We start from the raw sequence: 23,356 nt of genomic DNA on the forward strand, positions 1-23,356 counted from the left end.
ATTAAATGGCTGCTAAAGCTAATACTACTGCAGTACATTTGATAGATGTGGGCGTATAATTGACCGGAAGACATGAAAAAAAAAGGTTTACGTAAGAAATTTAACTTGGTTAATAAAAAAATTACAAAATTAAGTAAATGAATATGCAGTCCAAATTTATGCATAATTTGCCCAAAATTACGTGTCTATAGGCTGTTGCTGCTGTTGATGTTGTGCAATAAATAATTGATCGGGAATTTAAAAAAACTTGAGTACCACCAAATCGGCAAGAGTGTGATTGATGACTCTAAATATGGATTCTAGAGTGGCTCGGATGAATGATGTTTGAAGGATTTTTTTGCATTCTTTTACGGATTATATATGTAGGTATGTCAAAGTAGTAATTATATTAAAGTAGTATGTATTAAAATTTCGCAACAGTCTGGAATTTAGTCTAGAACTTGTATATTATATTTATATTTCTAATTTTAATTATAGTTTTGATTTTACTCGGTTTTTATAATTTTAGTCCAAAACATGTCTAAATTTTCTAAATATTTGAAATTTTTATATTCTGTAATTCAGCATTTTGTCCCAGATATGAGCTTAATAGGTAAATTGGAATACGCATAAGAACATGTAATATCTACATGTAATATCTAGAGTAATCAAATATGTGTAATTCCGTTTAATAAAAAAACAAATATAAATAACCTTTTTGTTCTAAACTAATCTCAGGGTCGTATTCCAGAACTCTACTCAGTGCTCAAGTCAGGACTTGAGCAGACTTGAGTATGCTTTCAATCACTGGAAATACGACCCTAATGGCAAGGACTTGAGTATAATTTTCAGTGCTCACTGCAATACTCAACTCTTAGGGTCGTATTCTAGAACTCTACTCAATGCTTAAGTCAGGACTTGAGTATGATTCAAAGCACTAGAAATCATACTCAAGTCCCTGCTATTAGGGTCGTATTTCCAATGCTTGTGTTGCCAGTGCAATCCTGGCTTGAGCATTGAATAGAGTTCTAGAATACGACTCTAAGTCTCTTATAGTGTAATACCACTGTCTTTATAAATAAATAAGTTTCTATAACGAAATTTATGTTAAAAAGTAACTTAAGTCACCCTGAGACATAAGTTGACAAGACCCATGTGCCTGTAATTCCACTAGCACCATTGCACTTCAAAATCGGAATGCAATAATACTCACATTATTCCTTGGCAGCAGAAATAGGTAAGGTGACAGAATTTCCGTGGACGAATTCTTTCACAAGGAGTGTGCTGCTACTTAAATGATGTTTTGATTTAGATGTTTTGCACCTTAATGTCTCTCGATTCTTACAATAGTGTTGTTGTACGGAAATTTGTAGCCGGAGGAAATAACAATAAATGAATATAGCGCTTATTAATTTTAATTCAGAAGTAGCAGGTTTCTTATAATTATTAATACAAAGATCAAATACTCAGAAAAAATTCCTTCGATCCGCCCGGATTCGAACCGACGTCTTCCAGGTGTTAAAAATGAGTCAAATTATTGCTGATTTCGTTATACACCAGTAGACAAAATTATGGTCAAAATCAGCAGAGGTGCAAGCACCATAAATTATAAACTCAGTTATTATATTGCGCGAATCAAAATATGAAATTATTAGATGTATAACACGACTAGATGGATAATAGTCACGGAGGATAGCTGACCCCCATAATACAGAGTTGTTCTAATATCGGAACTCAGTGATCAATTATTTTGTATTAAACTACACCCTTATTGCACCTTGTTTAATTTAACTTAGCTATATTGTTTTAGGCTTTGCTCAATACATTTTATTAACAATTATTATTAACGCAGACGATGACTCTTCTTTTACATAAAATTAATTAAACCCAACGATATCTATGTACCTACTAGCGTGTTTTTAATGAAAATTCGAAAGTATTTTGAATGCAATTTTACAAAATTTCATTTTGCAGTTTTGGATATATCTTTCTCAATTAAATGACGAACTTAGAACTCTTAAAACACAATAAAACTTTTGAAATTCTTGGAACAAACTTCATGTAAAATTATAATACAAACATACATCAATGGAAATTAAAACAAAAAAATACATTTAAATTTATTGTGTTAATTGTGTATACATCTATGTCAATAAAATGCATAAAAATTGTGGTATTAAAATAATAATAGAGATAGGACAATCTCGTACTTGTCGTAAATATATCATTTGACTATCCTACTAGTATTATTTTTCATGATTAATATTAAATTATAATAATTAAACGCCAAAATGAAGTCTTTATACTTATTGCTTCAATATTAGCCTACCAACCCTTAAATTGTATACTAATATACTAAAATAAACCAATTTAGAGCAACTTCCTGAATGACTTTCAGTCATAGCTCTTACCACTGTAGAAGCTTCTACTTAACAAGTAGATAACGAAAGTTCTTTCGGACAAAGTTAAGAATGCTGTGACCAATGAACGATGTGGTTTCCAAAAGGATGTAATGACAAAAATAGAGAAATATATTATTGAGGTGGTTTCGGCATATCAAGCGGTTGAATGAAAGTAAACTGGTGAAAGAGATATATATACAGCCAACTTGGAAGGCAATATTGACAGAGAACGGCCACCAAGTACTCTTTCAGATCACATCGAAAATATTCTCTACATTGAAACTGTCTTTGTGGCCTGACGGTTACCACGCCGTACTGCCACGCAGTGGTTCTAGGTTCGATTCCCGGGCCGGGAGAAATATTTGAATGGCCTACATTTATTTCTCTCGTGAGTTTGGGTGTAATTTGTGGTCGTCTATGTGTGTGCCCATGGCACCCACGACACAGGTTTCCCTAGTGCGGGGCCATGTTGAGTGTGTGCGTTATTAATATTATTATTCTTTAAAAAGTCTAGACAGAGTGGTGAAACCACCCTAGTTATTATATAGGCACATTTGCAAAATTACAACTTTTCAGGAACATTTTTATGTTTGAATTGGAGAGTTGTAAAATTTGACATAAATTAAATACGTAATTTGTTTCATTCGTACCTATTATTTTTATGATTTTCATGTAATAAAAGCACTTTTGACGTGCGACCCGATTATATGTAGTTTATTATATACCAAAGACACAAAATATTGATAACTGTTACGCGCTTGCGCACAGCATCCGATTCTTATTTCGTTTCGAATCTGATACTATACAAATCTAGAAAACCCGGACCCACTTCGAATATCGCTTGTACACTAAATCCGAATCCGAGAAAATTCGAATATCGCTGGTACACCTAAAGATAAAATGACACTACCACTGGACACCTGTAACAGTCCGGACCGTCATTTCTCGGATTCTCAGTCGGACGAGGTGAGCAAACGCTCTGAACACGTGAATGAATGAAATATACTTATTGCACATTAAAAATTACAATGACAGCCATTGACTTACAATTATATGGACGTCGGGTCCGCGCTAAAAAGTGTCGGCACTTGTAAGGCGCTAAAATCGTATACAGAGCGCGACACTCCGCTTTAGTCTTCATTTGTTCTACGGACAGCGCGATACTGTGATGACATAACAATTTAAATTTCGAATAGGTTGACTTGGGACATTTTTTTCGTGGTTTTTGTATTAGACCCGCCGTCCATTTATTTGTAAGTCAATGATGACAGCATATAAAAGTAATGTAATTATCTCAGAGTAAGCAAACGTACAACAGACGGCCTTATATATATATACATAGTTGTAATTTCTTCCAGGCAACCATACCATGTTTGTGTAATTTAATTATTGATACATTACACCTTAGCAAAAGAAGATGCAAGCAATAACTAGTCTAGAGATGTTCGTTGAATAACTGCCCAATAGTAATTGCAGTAAATATTGCTTTCAAATTATACTATAATCAGAGTTCGTAATAATAGCTGCCTATTCTCGTAATAATAAGCTTTTACAGCTCTATTGTTGTTATTAACATTGATTAGTGAATTAGAACATAACGTAACTTCATTTCTATTGTCTTTTAGATGTAATAAGAGTTATAACTTATAACTGATTATATATTACGCATTGAGGTGTTACTAATTTCTATTACTAGTGTTGAAGACGAATATAAAAATCCTTAATACTTTTTAATACCTCTCTAAATACCTTTTAAAATGCCTGTTCTTTAATGCATAATTGTCCATAAAGTAAAAATTGTTATGTTTTTTACTGTTGATAACATCTGAAGATACTTTAATGGAGTCGAGTGACCTTTATGTTTAAAAGTGGTAAAAAAGTGAGTAAGTAGGTCAAGAAAGGCGTCATGGCTTAGAGCGTTGCGTTTGATAAAAAATATTTTTGTTTCGTCTCTATGCTTTATATACTAAAACATTATTATATCATAATTCTAAGTATTTATAATAAAAACCTAAAAGATCATGGTCCATGATCTGTATGCATACAAAAATCGCATTAGTTTTAAATTAACGCACGCATTCAACCCCGCATTAGGGAAACCCTGTGTCGCGGGTGTCATAGACACACACATAGACAACCACAAATTACTCTCAAATTCACGAGAAAATAAATGTAGGCCATACAAATAGTTCTCTCGGCCCGGGAAGCGAACCTGGGACCTCTGCGTGGCAGTCCGGCTTGGTAACCGTTCGGCCAAAGACGCAGTTATAAACTAGATTTTAGTTTATGTAAAAACATATTGAAAATCTACGGGGTTCACAAGTAACAAGGCAATTAATAATTGATATATAAATTTTAAAGTACACATATTTTTCTATAAATCTAGCCATATGTCATTTCTTTAGGCCGTGGGAACGGTTTTAATACTTTGGTGGGCCGTGATCTTTGAGTACAAAGCGAGCTTATAAATAATGGTATTTCATCTGATCTTTAAATAACCCAGAGAAAAAAAGGCTTCAAAACAACACATATACACCATATTCTAGATTAAATATGCATTTCTGTAGATTAAATATGCAAACTTCCGGAGAGTTTAAAGAATGAGCCAAACAACAAATATTTTTTTTAAAACTTAAAGAAATTACTAATAAATAAAAGCTACTATAATATAAAATATTTTTTAGAAGATAAAATTCTTGGCACCCGAGTTTAAGTTTTAACATACTTGTTTAAATTTAGTTTTAGTTACAATAGAAAAAGTACAAATTATAAAAACATTTTATTATATAAAACTGTTGGTAGATATTTAATTAATTACATATTAAGTAAAAGTAACAATTATGACTAGTCCTCTCTTCTACTATTTGCTGTACCCTATTCAGGGTCCATAATTTAATGTATATTATGTTATGGTATGCAAATAAATGAGAATAAAGAATAAAGATCCTAAAGATACTACATTGAAAGTTCTGAAATACTACAATGTGTATGGTAGTAGAATTTGGACATACATCATCCACTAAGAATTAAATAAGTTACTAGGATCTGTTGTATAAAAATTACAAAGGAAAGAAATAAATAAACGCTTTGTTTCAGTAATATAATCAACTTTACATTATGGACAATGGATGTGACCTCCTATTAAGTTTATCAAACGTGTGTCCTGACACATCTCCTGTGCCTCCTGAGGCACCGCTCTTCCATATCTACAAATGCACATTTTACATTTTAATTTACAATTTTGCTGTTAAATTTCAATTTTAACTTTTACATTTCCAAAAAAGTGAAGTAATAAAACGATATCTCGCTTTCGATCAATACAAAACCTGGGATGATGTGTGCACAAACGGTAGTAGGTACAAATTTAACAATATTTAATTTACGATTTGTGACAAACACCGAATGTAAAGGTAAGTAATTGTGTTTTATGTTGCTTGAGGTGGGTAACGCTAAAGTATCTTGTTATAAATAAGTAAAGATTTTCTAACTTTAGTACTTTGTAGTTACTTAACTCCATTTTTAAAATAAACAGATTAAATTTTAATTCAAATTATTTCTTTTTACTTCAAAACTTTCTTAAATTTTGAATTACATGGCTTTGCTATTTTATTATTTTTTTTTAATTTTATTGAGGGACAAACAGTTACACATAATGAGAAAAAAATACGTATTTCAAATGAACAATATCTAAACGTAAATATACTTTAAACAAAACAAAAAGGTAACCCGGTAAAATGATACAATTTATACACAAATTGGTGCAGCGAAACTAAAAACTGCATAATGCAGCACCATCCGTATCCCAAACCTGTGTCTCGAACACTTTGTTTATCATAACATTAAGCTGTTGTAATGTTTAGGTAACAATAATAGCATAAAAGCATCGTAATAGTTTATAATATTTGACATCTTCACAATAGCATATACATACAAGTCTTAACAAGTACTGATATTCTGCCATATTGAAAATGGGCTGTTGCAAGAAATAAATCACTGTAGTTTTCGAAAATTTTGCAAATCCCTCTCACTCTTACTTTCATAGAATCCGCTAGGCCTGCGCGTGCGCGTCCTATCGTTTTCCGTCGATATGTAGAGTAGTGCGGTATTTAACAACTAACCGCCAATACGCGCGACCACTTACATACCGGGCACCCGGCTGAACGCATTCATACTCTTGCCTCTATTAAAAAAAGTGCGTACATTATTACTTCTTTTTATAATAGTGTATCATCCTTGAAACATCCTTAGATATCGTAAATAGGGCTGTAGTTTTTGGGCGCGATTGTATTATTGGAATTTGCAACAAAAACAAAAATCAAAATTCAAAACATTATTATTATTCAGAAATCTGAATCATAATAATGAACACAATAATTCTGAAAACGTGATAAAGTTTCGAAAATGCTAAAAGGCCAAAAAACACTGACCTATATTCTCAATAAATTATAAGTGATTTCCCCTACTGTTGTGCCAGTGACAAGTGATAATAACCAATAATTAATAGGTTAAGTCACGGTGAAGTAGCACTTATCAATTAATCGATGTTTTCAAATTATAGGAGTTCCTGCACTTGCGTGGATGGACGTGGCTTTCGACGGAAATTGTGACAAGTAGAGATGTGGACATTGTGACAATACGGAGTAGTGCAGTGACAATAGAGCATTAGACATTAAAATCAATGGACAAGTGTTATATGTGATCGAGCATACAGTGTTACAATCATCATGTTGCTGCTTAAGGTGAGACAGTCACTTGCTTTTGTATGATAAATTTAATGAAAGTTTACATCTGTAAAAGTGTTTTTTTTTGCTGTTAATGTACTTTCTAATAGATATATTAACAGTAATTTCTTTGCTTTTACAAATTAATAGCGCCAAAGTTAACGTCACATTTTGAGTGACACACAAGTTGATTCCTCTCTTTTTTAAGAAGGAGCAATTTCTCAGTTCAACTGTATTTTTTTTGTTACTACTACATTTGTGAACCAATTGTAGTAGTGGTCGCACTTAAATTTGAAGAAAATTCTACCACTAAGGGTGGCAAAATAGAGGATGATTTCGGTTTATTGGATTCCATCCACTTTCCGTTAACCGATTTCAATATTCAAACTTAGCAAATAGATGTAATTCAACGATTTTTTGATGTTAATTTTCTTTCTATAAAAAATTAATTATCTCTTAGTTTTCCAAACGTCCACCCATTTTGAGGACCTATTAAGTATTTTAGACCATTCCATGATCATGGTGAGAGTATTTCAAAGCGAGATTGAAATTTGATATGATCAGTAAAAGTAGTCTGTTCCGTAATCACTCGATTACTCGTGCAACCAATAACACTGAATATTACTGTACTCGTATGTTTATAAAGTAAATGCAAAATATTGTCAATGGTATTTGTACTGTATTTTGTCTATACACATTCATATTAACAATGTAAGGAAAAGGGCAAATTCTCACATACACATCAATTCTCTAGAGTCGAAAATACCCACTCACATTCATTAATTTCATTAAGAGTGTGTACATCCCTTCAAATACATTAATTAATTGCGGCAAATGAAAACGGTTCACATACATTAATTCTGTAATGAAAGAGTAAACGTCTTAAGTAGAAGTATTATCTATATGAAATGGTAAAACCCCTCTCCTATCCATTAAGTCTCTAATGAGAGACTCGTCTTCTCATATTTATATTGACACATTTATATGGTGAACGCCTGAGGAGTGGAATTCCGTGCCTACAGGCTTATTTCCCTCATCGTCACTTTCCAACAAAAAAAAAGGTGAGATCGAGGTTAAATGCGCATTTTTTTATGCAAATATTATACTAAATCCTGGATATGGTATATACGAGGTAAACTCTTTTCCTATAGCATTAATGTATAGTTAGGAAATGAAACTATTTTCCCGGATTTAAATCGCGTATATTTGTTTTTTCTAACAAACCAACGTTTCGGGCGCTTTACAGGTCCCATGGTCACGGTTGATACATTGGTTTGTTTGAAAAAACAAACATACGCCATTTAAATCCAGAAAAATAGTTTCATTTCCGATGTGTAACAATGGTAAAAATTTAAGAACTCGATATTAATGTATAGCGTTTTTATTGTGTATAATGCAATTAATGAAACACTGCCCAAATGCAGTTTGGAGACTTCATATGATTTCGAAGAGTTTAGAACCTTCTCTGAACTACAGATTTTCTACGATGAACGACGATGTTTTTTAGTCACTATTAGACCGGTGATATTTAGAAATCCTATAATAAAATAAACTATAATTAGCGGTATAATAATTGTAGTATCAATGATAGTCTACATGTGAAAACTCTTAGCGCATTGCAAGTATTAACTTGATGTTCTCCAATATAATTTTACTACTGTTTTATTGAACTCAAGTACCCTAATGCATGACATAAGCTTTTAACATCACTGCTCTTATGCCTCTCGAAACATAGAGGATTTACCATAACTGCCCTATTTATTTACGAGTAGCAATTGTGGTAAAGAAATAAGTAATAAAGATAGTGCTATGCAAAGAAAGGCTTTGCTGGTTTATCTTCTAGGTGATTTATATGATACTTGGAGAAACCTTAAAAGGAGGCACATTATTGGGTGCTATTTATATGGTTTATTAGCTATCTGTGTATATTTTTCTTTTAGAGTTTAATTGATGAAAACCTAATCTTTCATTTGTTACATTTCACGTGTGTTAGTGTTGTTTATATTAAATCATTATATTTAATATAAACAACAAGAACATACTTAAACAAAGATATTTTCTACCTTTAACTCTCCTAGTTAAAATTACAAAGTTCTAGGGGCCGTGATCTGAGGCATTATGCCCAGGATGTAGGAAATATTTCCTATCTGAATGCTTCAGCTTATTCTTGTTATTTAATATAAATAACAAGTATTCTCGTGAGAACTGCATTATTCTATGCAGAACAAAAGATATTTTCTGCCTTTGATTAATTACTCTCCTAATCGAAATACAAAATTTTGTCAAGGGCCGTGCTCTGAGGCATTATACCAGGAGATATTTTCCTCTTTTATTACTTATGCTTATTCTTGTTATTTAATATAAATAACAAGTACTCACGTGAAACTTGTATTATCCTACGCAGAACAAAACAAAAAAAGAAATTTCTACCACTAAATCTTCTAGTCTAGATATTAAGATATTAAATTTAGAGAGCAAGAGATGTGTGCTCTTTCAATAAATGAGCTTATTTTTTGGCAGAAGTAATTGCAATTCAGTACTTTATTCTTCAACAAACCTACTACAATGTAACTTACGTGTTAACATAAACAATTAAAGTATTTCTGATATTATTTTTAACGCACTTCAAAAAAGGAGGAGGTTCTCAATAAGACTGAATTATATGTAATATTCCACCTCTAAGGGGAGCTAACTAGCTAGCTAAATATATACAATCCACGAACTTTTGAGGTTGGTTTTTTTATAGAAAGGTTCTAATTATGTCAAGTGTAAAGTCAAACCCCCGCTCAGTCTCAGTCATATTAAGCCAATATCCACCGTCTAAAAAGGAATTGAGCACAAATTAGTTTTTTTAATGCAAAATAGAAGCATGTTTGGCTACAAACTTAGTTCATGTGCATTAATATTTAGATATTTTGTTTAGAAAAGATTTAGAGTAGTTAATGTACATGTACTTACAGGTTGCAACGCCCTAGCAGGGTCCATGTTGAACGAGACATTAATGTGACTGATGACAGAACGCCTTTGTCTAAAAAATACCAATTCCGAAACATAAATACGGTATTCAATTTATTTCTCGTACGCATTAAGAAGGAGGAAACAAAGAGCTTCGTGACTTTGATGGGTTTAAATTGGAAAGTCCATTAAAAAGGTTCTCGGATCAATCAGACATTGCTTTTGAAACGTATTTAAAGGATTTTGCTTAGATATCCCTGGGCTCTGTTTTTCTGGAACCAAGTCCCATTGTAAAACGAGTACATAATTTTTTATCTTAAACTGTGTACATGAAGTTAGACTATTGCGGAACTGTCTACATAAACTTATACGACTATATTGTACATAAAAATATATGCGCTTGACCAACGCACGGCTACATTATCCCTATTAACAAAGATAATATTGATTAGATGGATAGATAGTGTGAAAGATGATATATATCATTTCCTTTATAAAATATGATTAAGAGAGCGAACAACGAGGTTGTTTTGGCAAGGAACTTCAATGAAAGTAGAAGATAATATACTATACTGACTTTTAATAATGATGTAAGACCTGGAGGATAATGAAACTTCTTTTATATTAGATGAATATCCTATTTTTTTAATGTTTAACTGCCTATTCCACAATCCAGCGGTGAGCGTTGGGTGGACGACATCCGACGACACGGAGGTCGGAGCTGGATGTGTCGGGCACTAGATCGTCAGGAGTGGAGGAAGAGGCCTATGTCCAAGATTGAATCACAAAAAGGCCTCCGTGATGATGATTCCATAATAAAATAAATTTATCTCTGTAAACACCTCGAAGGTACTATACCTTGGAAAAATCGTAAGCCCCCAAACTCTGTGAGTATTTAATTTCAACACACAGTGTCAATTGTACCACATTTAGACCGGAACAACTTAAACTCTACGTTATTAATATATTTCTACCAATTACACTAAGTGACGTAACGTTCTGACACGAAAGCTTGAAAGAGGATGCGTTTGCGCAATAAAGTGAAGGGCTAATGTTCTTGTCAACAGGTTTTTGGTAGATTCCTTTATGATGTTGAAGTACGTAAAAGTTAAGATAAAAAAAATGTACAATAAAGTGTCTTACAGGTTCTTTAAGGGTCAATTCTGTAGCAATACGCATGTGTTAAGTTTTTTAATGGTTTTATTTGCAGGAAAAATTGGTACATATGTACGCTACTATAACCAAAATTACTCCTTCTTTCTGTACCCCAAATGTTGATTAATTATAAAGGAAAATATATCCTTTATAATTAATCAACATATACATATTACTTTCACATGTAATTATAAACGGGCCTCAGATTACTATTATTCTTCTGTATAGGTATTTCCGTATTTACGTAGAGGTCCGGAAATTGACACATAATAATTTTATTTTAATTATGCGTTTTCGAAATATGACTTTTCGCATAAAATTAAAACTTTTTCATTTGTGCATTTATGGGGTTATTATGCAATATACTTACAAAAATTTTGCTTAAAATTTCACCTCTATCCTACTTATAAAAATAATGAAGGTCCTCAGTGTGCGGTTTATTAAATTGAACAATAAAGTATGTGATGTAATAAAAACCAGCAGGAATACGGAACATGCAAATTCAAAAATTTGCTCTTCGTTTTCATATTTATATGATTTAGAAATAGCTGAAACTTTTCATATTAACAATAATAATACTAGGCAATGAGTTCTTAGCATTACCGTGAATTAACCCGACATCTCTTCATTTAGCACTGATTATCTGACACTTACAGTAACGTATTGCTTTTATTTTAATAATAATAATAATAATAATAACGCACACACTCAACATAGCCCCGCACTAGGGAAACCCTGTGTCGCGGGTGCCATGGACACACACATAGACAACCACAAATTACACCCAAACTCAGGAGAGAAATAAATGTAGGCCATATACATATTTCTCCCAGACGGGGAAGCGAATCCAGGACCTCTGCATGGCAGTCCGGCTTGGTAACCGTTCGGCCACAGAGGCAGTTATATTTTGCAAATTATGTTATGATATTTTCAAAACAGTGTCATTAAACTCGTTTGCATTTGTCAGGAGGTCAATACTGAGAGGCCAAATGTTAATATCTGACTTTATGTCAGGGGCGTCGTTTAAGTGCTAAAACTTTATTTGCATGGCTTCACAATAGCACTATGTTATGGGACTTTTGAAAGAATGCTATCAAAGAGAATTGGCGTTTAAAAAATTTAGATGCTAAAAAAATAGACATCTTACACATTTTAGATATAAAAAAAGTGGAAACCAATTTAAACGAAATATCTTAAAACTTTATCATAATCATCATCATCAATCAAACCATATACATAATTGCAGGGCTGGGGTGTAGGGAGGGTTTAGGCCAAGCTCATACAACGCGATCTAAAGTCCTTGTTGAGGAATTATAATAATAATAAACATTTATTTCTCTCGACATTACAAATTTCATACAAATACATGTCATTTTATACTACTCTTCGAAAAGTGAGCGTAAGTTTACAAAATAATGAGAAATAATTATATAGTAGTAAGTCATAGTACACAATAGAGTACATATACAAATTAAGATACTTAATGAAAACTAAAAAGTAACTAAACTAACATTTGCAACTATAGGTACTGCGTACAGGAAATGTCAATATGGATTCTTAATAACTAATAAATGTAAATTAATACAGTAACATGACAAATTCATTATTAAATATAATAATTTAATTGTTTATATAGTACTTTGAATGTACCCTGTTACTCTAAGTAAAGGCACTTTGCCAATAAAAGGTTATGTAGGCATGTGTTGATGATAATGTGATTAAGATGGTGCACGACACTGTGAACCTTGATCTCAATGAAATTGCTGTGCAGATTTAGGTATGAGTGGTTTTTTTGCACCTTGTCCGATTTAATTCTTTTTTATTTTACACCACCAAGCGACGGGACGAACAAATCGTGCACCCGATGGTAAGTGACATGCGTTTAGCGACAAGCAAGAGATTTAAATCGCAAATACTGGCGCCTGTCACCCAGAGACATAAGTTGACAAGTCTCGTGTGCCTGTAATTTTACCAGCACACTTACCCTTCAAAACTGAAACGCAGTAATGCTCATTTAGCTGCGTGGCGGCTGAAATAGAAAAACGAACTCTTTTACAAGGAATTAGGGTAAGGCAGCCTTTTGCTTTATAAGATTAAGATGGAAGAAATTTAATTGCTTTATAAGCTCTTTACATCCATCTACATAATTACAGGTATGCACACGTATCGAAGTTTGCCTCGCAGCTAAAATGTATTTTACTGTCAGTAAAGTTTTCGTATCTGTTCATCTTCGACATACGATGCCACTTCAAATGGATGTTTTACGCTCACTACTTACATAACTTCCTAATAAGCATGTCTAGTTTATTAAACATTTGACTAAAAAAAAAAACAAGCTGGAACATTAGTTAACTATAAACTTTGCTGATTATAAAGAGTTTTTAAAGTATAACCTCGGTACAGACTGAGAGACTCAGTACTAAAAAAACCGGGGATGAATAACTTTTCAGGTCGTGCAGGTTTGCCATTTATCGCGTAACATACATACAAAAAAGTTACAGTCGAATAGAGAAGCTCCTCCTTTTTTTAAAGTCGATTAAAAAAGTAAATGAGCAAAACGGAATAGCGGTAAAAGACATTTTGCAAAATTTTTAGATTTATATTTTGTTTTAGTTAGAGATTTTACGGAAATACATGTTAATTAGAATGCGCGTAAATTAATTTAATACTCCGCGAACCCGGTGTCGGTTCATTTGATTAAAAAAAAAAACCACCTCTAAAGTTTGTGGAATTACGTCAATGTGCCAAGTTTTATTGAGATAGGTTAGCGGAAAGCGTGTGAAATCACAGAAATCGAAACCATCCCCTAATTTGCCATCATTAAAGGTGGAATATTTTCTTCAAATATGAATGGAATCACCATTGAGGATTCCCCTTTCCAACAAGAAAAGAATCATCGAAATCGATTCATAAATCTCGGAGTAATCGCGTAACATACACACAACAAAATACAGTAGAATAAAGAAACTTCTTTTTTAAATCGGTTAAAAATATCGTGTCTAACCAGGCATGAAGATCTCGTAATGATAATACATTTCACATTTTTAGATGAGTAGAACTCCTTGTGAAAAGTTCATCCAGGGAAGTACTGCCACCTTACTTATATCTACAGCTAAGCAGTAATGTCAACACTATTGTGTTTCAGTTTTGAAGGGTGCTCGTGAAATTACAGGCACATGGGACTTTGTCAGCTTTGTCAGCTTATATATTTGTCATCTCAGGGTGACGGGCGCCGTGGCAGTGCCTCTCCGATCTTTGCGATGTAAAACTCTGAGCGGCACTGCAACTGTTATACACAGGCGTGTCGTTTACCACTAAGCCCATAACTTGTTCTTCCCATCACTTGATAATATAAAAAAAATATATACATTATACAGTCTCAACCGAGTATATCATATACATTGTATGCTACACATGGTTGAGTGTATCATAATGTGGAGGTATAATATATATATCCTTCGTGGCCGAACGGTTACCATGCCGGACTGCGACGCAGAGGTCCCAAGTTCAATTCCCGGGCCGGGAGAAATATTTGTATGGCCTACATTTATTTCTCTCGTGAGTTTGGGTGTAATTTGTGGTTGTCTATGTGTGTGTCCATGGCGCACGTGACACAGGGTTTCTCTAGTGCGGGGCTATGTTGAGTGTGTGCGTTATTATTATTATTAATGTATTATCGTTTACGAGTAAACGTAGGTGTTTATAAGATCACTTTACGAAATAGAAAAATGAATGTTTTTTTTGTTAATCAGTAGGCCGAAATCGATTTGGTAGCCGAATTCGGAATGTTATGTAATGTTTACTCACTGCTTTGCAAAATGTGTAGGTTTCATATCTATTGGGCAGGTTGAGTGTTTATTTTTGATCCACAGTATTTACTAGTAGATGAAACACTCTCAATAACCTGAGTTCTTTTTCTCTAATAGCGCATTATTTAACAACAGTGAGCCATGTGCGCCTAGTGGAAAAACGGTTGCTTCTTTTTATTATGATGCTTAGTGACGGGACGAACAAGTCGTGCGCCTGGTGGTAAGCGTCACGTCTGTCCATAACAGTTGCAGTGCCGCTCAAGGGCATTGCCACTGCCCCCATCACGCTGAGACATAAGTTGAAAATTGTCATGTGCTCATAATTTCACCAGCACCCTTACCTTTCAAATCTGGAACACGGTAATGTTCGCATTACTGCCTGGCGGCAGAAATGGGTATGGTGGCAGCACTAGTCTGGATGAACTCTTTCACAAGGCTATGGTTAAAATCCTTTATTTAAATTTATTTATGATTTTAACCTCTAAGTTAAGTTAAGGGCAATGACTCGCTAACGGTGAAGAAAAAAACATTGTCAAGAAATGAATAAAAAAGTTCATAACAGCTGGAAAAGGTGTAAAGTGTCCATCCTGTATTAGGTCAGTATGTCGGACTATGACCTTAGCCGTCTCCTCCGAGAAGACCCGTGTTGAGCAATCAGACGCATATAAATTTATAATAATGGATGGCAATCTAGTTTAGATCTTTTTATACTTATAATTTATTTACTTATATTCTTACACTTTCATATAAAGTGCAATTTATACTGAAATATTATATGTACTGGAAAAAGAAATAATCTAATATATTCTAATCTAATATGGACGCATTATTACATACAGTCATACTCATGTCATCTATTGTATTATGTGGTACAGAAAAGGACTTAAATTTATTACATGCCCCAACATAAACTCTGTAAGTGCACTGTAACTTAACTTACTTTACTAAGTACATTATCTGTTTTCGTAATAAAAAAGTCGCTGTAAATTAAAAAAAAAAAACACTTCGACAGTAAGAATTATTTCAATTTATTTGCAAACATATGTTGCTTGTTAATATTTTTATTATGAGTGTGTTTTACATTGACTTACAAATAAAATAAATTTTATTGTCATATGGCAGGTCGCTGAGTTAACAATGTGTCAATTTGTAAATGAGCTGATCAATTTACGTCTTTTTCTTATTCCTTTGTATAATTATCTGTCTTTATTTGTTATCTAATTATATTATAACAATACATAAATGAACCAATATATGTGTAACATATATAATAATAAATAATAATAGGGGTTAAAGTATGAAATTGCCGATTTGTACTGAAAATCTAAATTGTTTATTTTTTAAATTTTTAACAAATTTATTTAATCAAAATAGTTGCCATTATTATCTATGCATTGCCATCTAATGGGAAGGTTATTAATGCCTTTGCGATAGAACTCCGACGATCTAGACTGCACAAACTGTGTGAAAGCATTTTGTACTGCCTCCTGGGAAGAAAACTTCTTGTCACGTAGATAATTGTCCAAATCACGAAAAAAATGGTAGTCCGTTGGAGCAAGGTCTGGTGAATACGGAGGATGACGAATGGTTTCTAACTGCAGTTCCTGAAGGGTCAAAATGGTTTCTCGTGCTGTGTGAGGTCTCGCGTTGTCGTGGAGCAATAATGGTGAAGATCGATTCATGAGTCGGGGCTGTTTTACTGCTAGTTTTGTCAACATGGTTCGGAGTTCGGCACAATAGACATCTGCCGTTATTGCTTGACCAGATCGGAGAAAACTATAGTGAATAACACCATGCTGAGACCACCAAACAGTTACCATTACCTTTTTATTGGTAAGTTTTGCTTTAGGACACTGTTGTGGCATTTGACCTGGGGTCAGCCATTGCATTTTTCTTTTCCGGTTATCATAAAGAATCCACTTTTCATCACATGTTACAATTCGATCCAATATTCCTTTATTTCTGTACCGGTTCAACAAGGCAACACAAGTTTCAACACGCGTTTCTTTCTGCAGATCAGTCAGATCATGAGGCACCCATTTTTCGTATTTTTTTATTTTATTGATTTGAAGCAAGTGAGTCAATATTGTGGGTAAGGTAACGTTAAACCATGCCGCTAATTCCTGGGTAGTTTGACTAGGATCGGCTTCCACTATCTCTCTTAATTCATCGTTATTCACCTGTGTGGGCGGTCTTCCTCGTGGCTCGTTCTTTAAGTCGAAATTTCCATCACGAAAGCGTTTAAACCAAAATCGCACGGTGCGTTCATTAGTAGACCCCTCTCCAAACGCAGCATTGATATTGCGGGCTGTTTCTGCCGCGTTAGTTCCGCGTCGGAACTCGTATTCAAAAATCACTCGAATTTTCGCAGTATCCATCTTTCTTGTCTAAATTGAATAACAAAAACAATTGAAAGTCGATATTCAAATGTTTCAAATTTAAAAAAAAAAATCACAGAAACCATTTGAAAAAAGTTTCATTCGAAAACCTCAAACCATGAAGATTCTATGAAAATTCAAAGAACCTATTGCAATAAAACGGCAATTTCATACTTTAACCCCTAATATATATAATAAATATGGAAATAATGCATGTCTTGTCCAAACAAGTGACTGTATTTTCGTACGAGTTTTAAGTGTTATGTATTGATGTGAAAGTTAAAATGTTGAAAGTAGCAAAATGTGAACTATAAGTACCTATCTGTTTTTAAATATATTTACCAATATCCTTATGCATTTCTTTTGCAGAATAAAGTAACGAGTGCATTATTATAAATCGAAAATGATTTAGTTAATAAATGTTCACAATTTGATAACTCGACAGGCATGTAATGAGATGTCACTAACTTCGTAATATAATTACATCTGTGATATCCAATTAACACCGATCCGTACTACGAGAATCATTATTAATTATTGAACAACATTGAATTAGCTTTAATTGACCTTTTACTTTTACTTGAGAATTTACTCGTTATAATTTACGTTTACTTGATATTTCACTTTTATTTGAGAATTTACTTTTACTTGATAATCGACCAAAATTAACAGACCTATGATGCGAATGAAGCTTCATAAGTGTCTTTTGATTTGGTGGCTTTACTTATTTGACAGAAGTTGTTTCGGACGGAATGTCGAACGAGAACGAGAGTAGATCGACTGAACTCTTTCAGAATAACCATGTGGTCGCTTTACTAAAAAAAGCTCTAAGCCTTGTTGTAACACCCTAAAGGCTCTATAAAATGTGCAATGTGCATTGACTTACAAATAAGTGGACGACGGGACTAATACAAAAACCACGGAAAAAATGTCCCAAGTCAACTTATTTAAACGCAGTGACATGGAATATGACAAATCTAAAACGTTGAATTTAAATTGTAATGTCATCGCAGTACTGTTTAATTTTGCTTGCTTTGCTGTCAGTCGAACAAACGAAGACTAGAGCGTGAATGACGCTCTGTATACGATTTTAACGCCCTATAAGTTCGGACACTTTTTAGCGCGGACCCGACGTCCATATAATTGTAAGTCAATGGCAATGTGTCATAAAATTACTAAAAACCTTTATGTACTTATTATTTGTATTTTTAACGGACTTCAAAAAAGGATGATGTTCTCAATTCGTCTGTTTTTTTTTGTGGGTATGTTACTCGATTACTCTTTATTATTTGTGAACCTATTTTGATGATTCTTTGTTGTAAAAAAGAGCGTACCTGAATAATGGTCCTAGTTGAATTTGAAGACAATATTATATCTAGGGATATTAGGAGAAAAATAAGGTTTATTGGATTTTGATTCCCTGGCCGGGAGACATATTTGTATGCACCTACATTTGTTTATCTCGTGAGTTTGGGTGTAATTTGAAGTTGTCTATGTGTGTGTTCATGGCACCCGCGACATAGGGTTTTCCTGATGAATGAGTGTGTGCGTTATGTTTATTATTATTATATAATGGTTTCATTTTCAAACCATCGCTAGAACATAAAAGAAAATTCTCCTTGAAAAACCTCTTTTAATTAAAAAGCAGAAAACACATCAAAGGTCGCGCCGTCGTGGGAGTATTGTGCACAGTAGACTGGTAACGTTTTCCCTTTTGATAACTAACATTTTATTAAGCAATATTATAAGCTTATTGCAATTTACGATTCAATTTTTGCTTTGGAACAAAACTTCTAAATCAAAAACTGATTGAATGTATTAAAAAAAATAAACAAATGTGCATTGTAATGGTCTATTGAACAGGTCTCTATTAATCCAATAACGTTATCACAAGGCAATACAATTGTTATAACGAACAATTTATTTAGAACGATGGTCAGAATTAATATTCTCCTCGCCTCAATTGCATTGCATGTGATGTGAAACTTCAAAACAAAAGAAGAATTTGTTTCGTAACACCGAATAGTTAATTCCTAAAATAGAAATTAAAAAAGAACTCTCTCACAATATTGATTGTTGTGTTTTGTAATGTTTGATCATAGTAAATTGATATATAATAATAATACAGTGATGTCAATCCATATCGTCGGTATTTAAAAAAAATTTCAGGGAGCATGTTTTAGGTTTTAACGACTGTTTTAAAATATCTTAGGTTTTCGCGATTGTTACACATGGAAAATGAAACTATTTTTCGGGATTTAAATCGTTGACAGTCTACTGTGACCATGGAACCTGTAAAGGGACGAAACGTTGGTTTGTTTATAAAAACAAATATAAGCGATTTAAATCCGAATAAATGGTTTCATTTCCTGTTATAAAATATTTTCGTCTTTTTTCAAAATTCTATTGTGAAAATTGACGTAAACATTTTAAAATAGTTGTGAAAACCAAAAACATGCTATGCTGACAATTTTTTCGAAATGTTGCTTACGCCCTTTCTAGAAAACACTGGCAATACATGGGTTTTATTTAGTCCAGACTCACAGGTCTCTACCAAAGGGCGGTTATTAGACCAATATTTTTCTTTATCGGAAAAGGAAGTGACGAATATAAACTCAAAAGAGCGTATTGATTGTCTAGTGTTAGGTATGTGACTAGCGGTCTATTGCTATAAAAACGATGAATAAAAACTGTCACTAGTTATTCTCGCCTGCAACTTTCATACATATCATGTGGTCATCGCACTCTAACCGACATAAAACAACCTTGAGCATCACGCGTACTACGACCAGGATACCACGGTGTTAAAGTAATAAATTATCATTGCATAGGTGTAATTACTATCACCGTCTATTTCTGCCTATTTATTAGCTGCCACGAAACCAAAATGTTGATGTAACATCAATCGCATAATACGACAGCGAGTGATTCAGTACGAGCTCATAAAAATAAACTAATGATAATTTAACCGCAACCAGATAACATAGCACGAAAGTGTTGGAATCTGTTAACCACATAAATTACTGAGTAAAAGCTAGCATTCCCGTTTCTCAGTACGACGTTAACCGGTTTCATAATAGGCTCTAGTTCGACTCCATTTTTTGCCATTCACCTGTTGGACGGCGGTGGCTATGGCACGCCTCCTCCCGCCATCTTTGGCTATGTGGTTTGGCCGCCACGCGACTCGGACATCCACCTCATTCACTTTCCGCTTTTACTTTCAGGTCGCACCTGTTTTCCTGCTCGTTTTTACCGTGGTTGCCGACAAAAAAATCGAACTACAGGACATTGAAGACGACAACTTGAAAAGCGAAAAGGAAAAGGACATCGATAAGTCAGAGCCGCGTTCGCAAAGTTCTGGTTCAGGAACGGCGCCAGGATTGCTTCCGCTGGAATTCTTTAAAAACGGACTTATTCGATACTTTGATACTCCAACACAAGCACCGCAGCAACCACGTTTTGTTCATCAGTACGCAGTTACGGAACCCCCGGAAAGGCCGCCACCAGTGTCGCCAAAGCCTCAGTACGGACCGCCTCCCGCGCAGCAAGCGATGGTTGGGTACTTATCAAACGTTCCAATGCAGATATATCTAGTCCCCCAGTATTACAGTGAAACTTCAGAGCAAGCGGCCAGTCACCAGCCAGCCGTGCAGTACTCCGCACCGGCGCCGCGTGTCCCAGCCTATCACGTTCCTGAGTCCGTGCAAGCACACGCCAACTACGTGGAAGTTCCAACATATGTAACACCAACAGGCAAAACGTATGTCCAGCAATATCAACCACCAGTAGCCTATGTCACTTACAGTCAACCGACAATTGCTCCTGTACAGTCCACTGTCGGTCCAGTGGTCTATCAAATGCCAGTAGTTCAATATCCTACAGCTTTAGTTGCGCCACCAGTCATATCCAAGGGCTACTATCAGCAGTACACTGACACAAATGCTGTAGACGATGTACAGGATGAAGCCGAAAGTCCAAAGCAATACGTAACACAAACCGAAGTGCCTTATACTAAACCTACAGCGCCCGAGTACCCACGTTATTACAACTCTCGAGCACCAATTAGGGAAGAATACAGGCATACTAGCATATCTGAACTACCGCCTCCGAACCCCTTGCTGTTGAAAAGTCCTCCTCCACATCTAGCTCATCTCCCAAAAGCTTTGCCCTTCTTCAGTAGGCCCTTGACAAGGCCAGTGTACGCTTCGGGTGGTAACTTTATTTCGAGTGCCTACACTCCTAAGACGAGCGAAACGTACGGCACTCCCTTTAAAAGGCGTCCATCATCTCTATTGGATTCCTATGTGCCGTCTAGTGTTCAGGTAGACTATTTAAAAAAAGGATACGCTAAGGATCCCTTGGCAGCGTATGAGGCTTTATCAACAGGTAGGCATTTTTCGCATACGCCGATAATTCCGAGACAATATGAACGAGGCTTTTTGCCGAACCAAATGTATCATACTGCTGGCGGAGGCATAACTTACGGTCACTACAAACGGACGCCGAAGGAGGAGAAGGTCTCTAAGAAATAAACAATTGAAAGTCGACTTTACTTTAAGAGAATGTGACTGCTTAGTGTGATTGTATAGTACAAAAAGATGGCGTATAACATAAAACTTTGTTGGTTGGGTAGTAAGTTTGTACAACGAATGTAAAATAAGAACTAATTTATTAAGATTATTACTAATCATGTAATCTAAAAACACTAATGAGGCTTAGCACATGATTAAAAATTGATAATTCGAATGGTCAGTATTTCATAATAATCTACAAATTATTGTTATTTATAATTAAATTGTTGTTAAAAACTTTCTTTACTTTTATTCGATGACTACTGCATCCCCTATGCAACTACCTAATTGATACCTGATCTAATTGATATGACACGCTTCCACATTTGTGTGTGCTTCCGCGGCAAAACGGTCACCATGTTGAAATGCCACGCGGAGATGCCGGGTTCTATTCTCGGGACGGGAGAAATATTTGTATGGCCTACATTTATTTCTCTCGTGACTTCGGGTATAAATTGTAGTTGTCTGCGTGTGTGTCGGGGGCAGGGGGCCTTGGAGGAGGCCTCAGTCCAGTAGTGGACGTCTTTTTGCTGAAATGATGATGATGATGATGTGTATATCTTTGGCATCCGCGATACAGGGTTTCCCTAATGCGGGGCTATGAGTGTGTGTATAATATATATATTAATTAAAAGTTCAAAAAATTACTGAATGGAACCAATAAGTTTATATTCTCATTTATAAATAGATGACGACTTATTACGTAAATAAAAATATTATCATTATTCGCAATAATATTCATTCTGTATTTTATAAATTTTCAAATCGTGTTTTCTCAATTCTACAATTTTTGAGTTAGGACAGTATTTGGTTTCATGTGCGAGATGTTCATCAAACATAGCAAAATAACATCCCGTTTGAATTAGCCATCAAGTAAAATAAACTGTTCCGAGATCAGTTCATCCATTTTGCTACCACGCCACAAACAGACACACAGATAAATTGACAAAGTCTTCATGCTATTAAATAAAAGATTTATTTTTCAGTCAGAGTACAAAGGAAAAATAACCTATAAGTACAATAGATTCCGCGTGTAAAATATACATTTTTTTCCCGCCAAAACCGCCAAACATAATCGAGGAATAGTTTTAGTGGTATTGGCAATGACCAACAATAATACCAATAGATGATAACTAACGGCAGATTACAAGCAAAGTCTATGCGTACGATACCGTCTATGGCATTAAGAAATAATAATTGGCAACACCGATATAAACGTAAAATGTAATGTGTAATTAAAATTTCTCAATAATAACAACTTTATGCATTTGAATTTATTTTGAAAAGGTGTATCAAATACCATGTAACAGTTTGCAAAAGTGACACATTTCAATAACCATTTGTTAGAGTACGAAACAATTACATAACGTAGTATGCAAAATACGA

General features: G+C 34.3%; 1 protein-coding gene across 1 annotated transcript; it reads left to right on the plus strand.

Moving 5' to 3' along the window:
* Positions 1-6,497: 6,497 nt before the first annotated feature.
* Positions 6,498-22,093, plus strand: LOC113238194 (extensin-2-like). The gene is made up of 3 exons (XM_026474969.1): positions 6,498-6,573; positions 6,940-7,120; positions 20,624-22,093. The coding sequence occupies exons 2-3, from the start codon at positions 7,106-7,108 to the stop codon at positions 21,929-21,931; spliced, it is 1,323 nt and encodes a 440-aa protein (XP_026330754.1). The 5' UTR covers positions 6,498-6,573; positions 6,940-7,105; the 3' UTR covers positions 21,932-22,093.
* Positions 22,094-23,356: the final 1,263 nt, after the last annotated feature.

This window comes from Hyposmocoma kahamanoa, unplaced genomic scaffold, assembly GCF_003589595.1.
Source record: "Hyposmocoma kahamanoa isolate Upper Pololo Valley unplaced genomic scaffold, ASM358959v1 95, whole genome shotgun sequence".
Lineage (NCBI taxonomy): Eukaryota > Metazoa > Arthropoda > Insecta > Lepidoptera > Cosmopterigidae > Hyposmocoma > Hyposmocoma kahamanoa.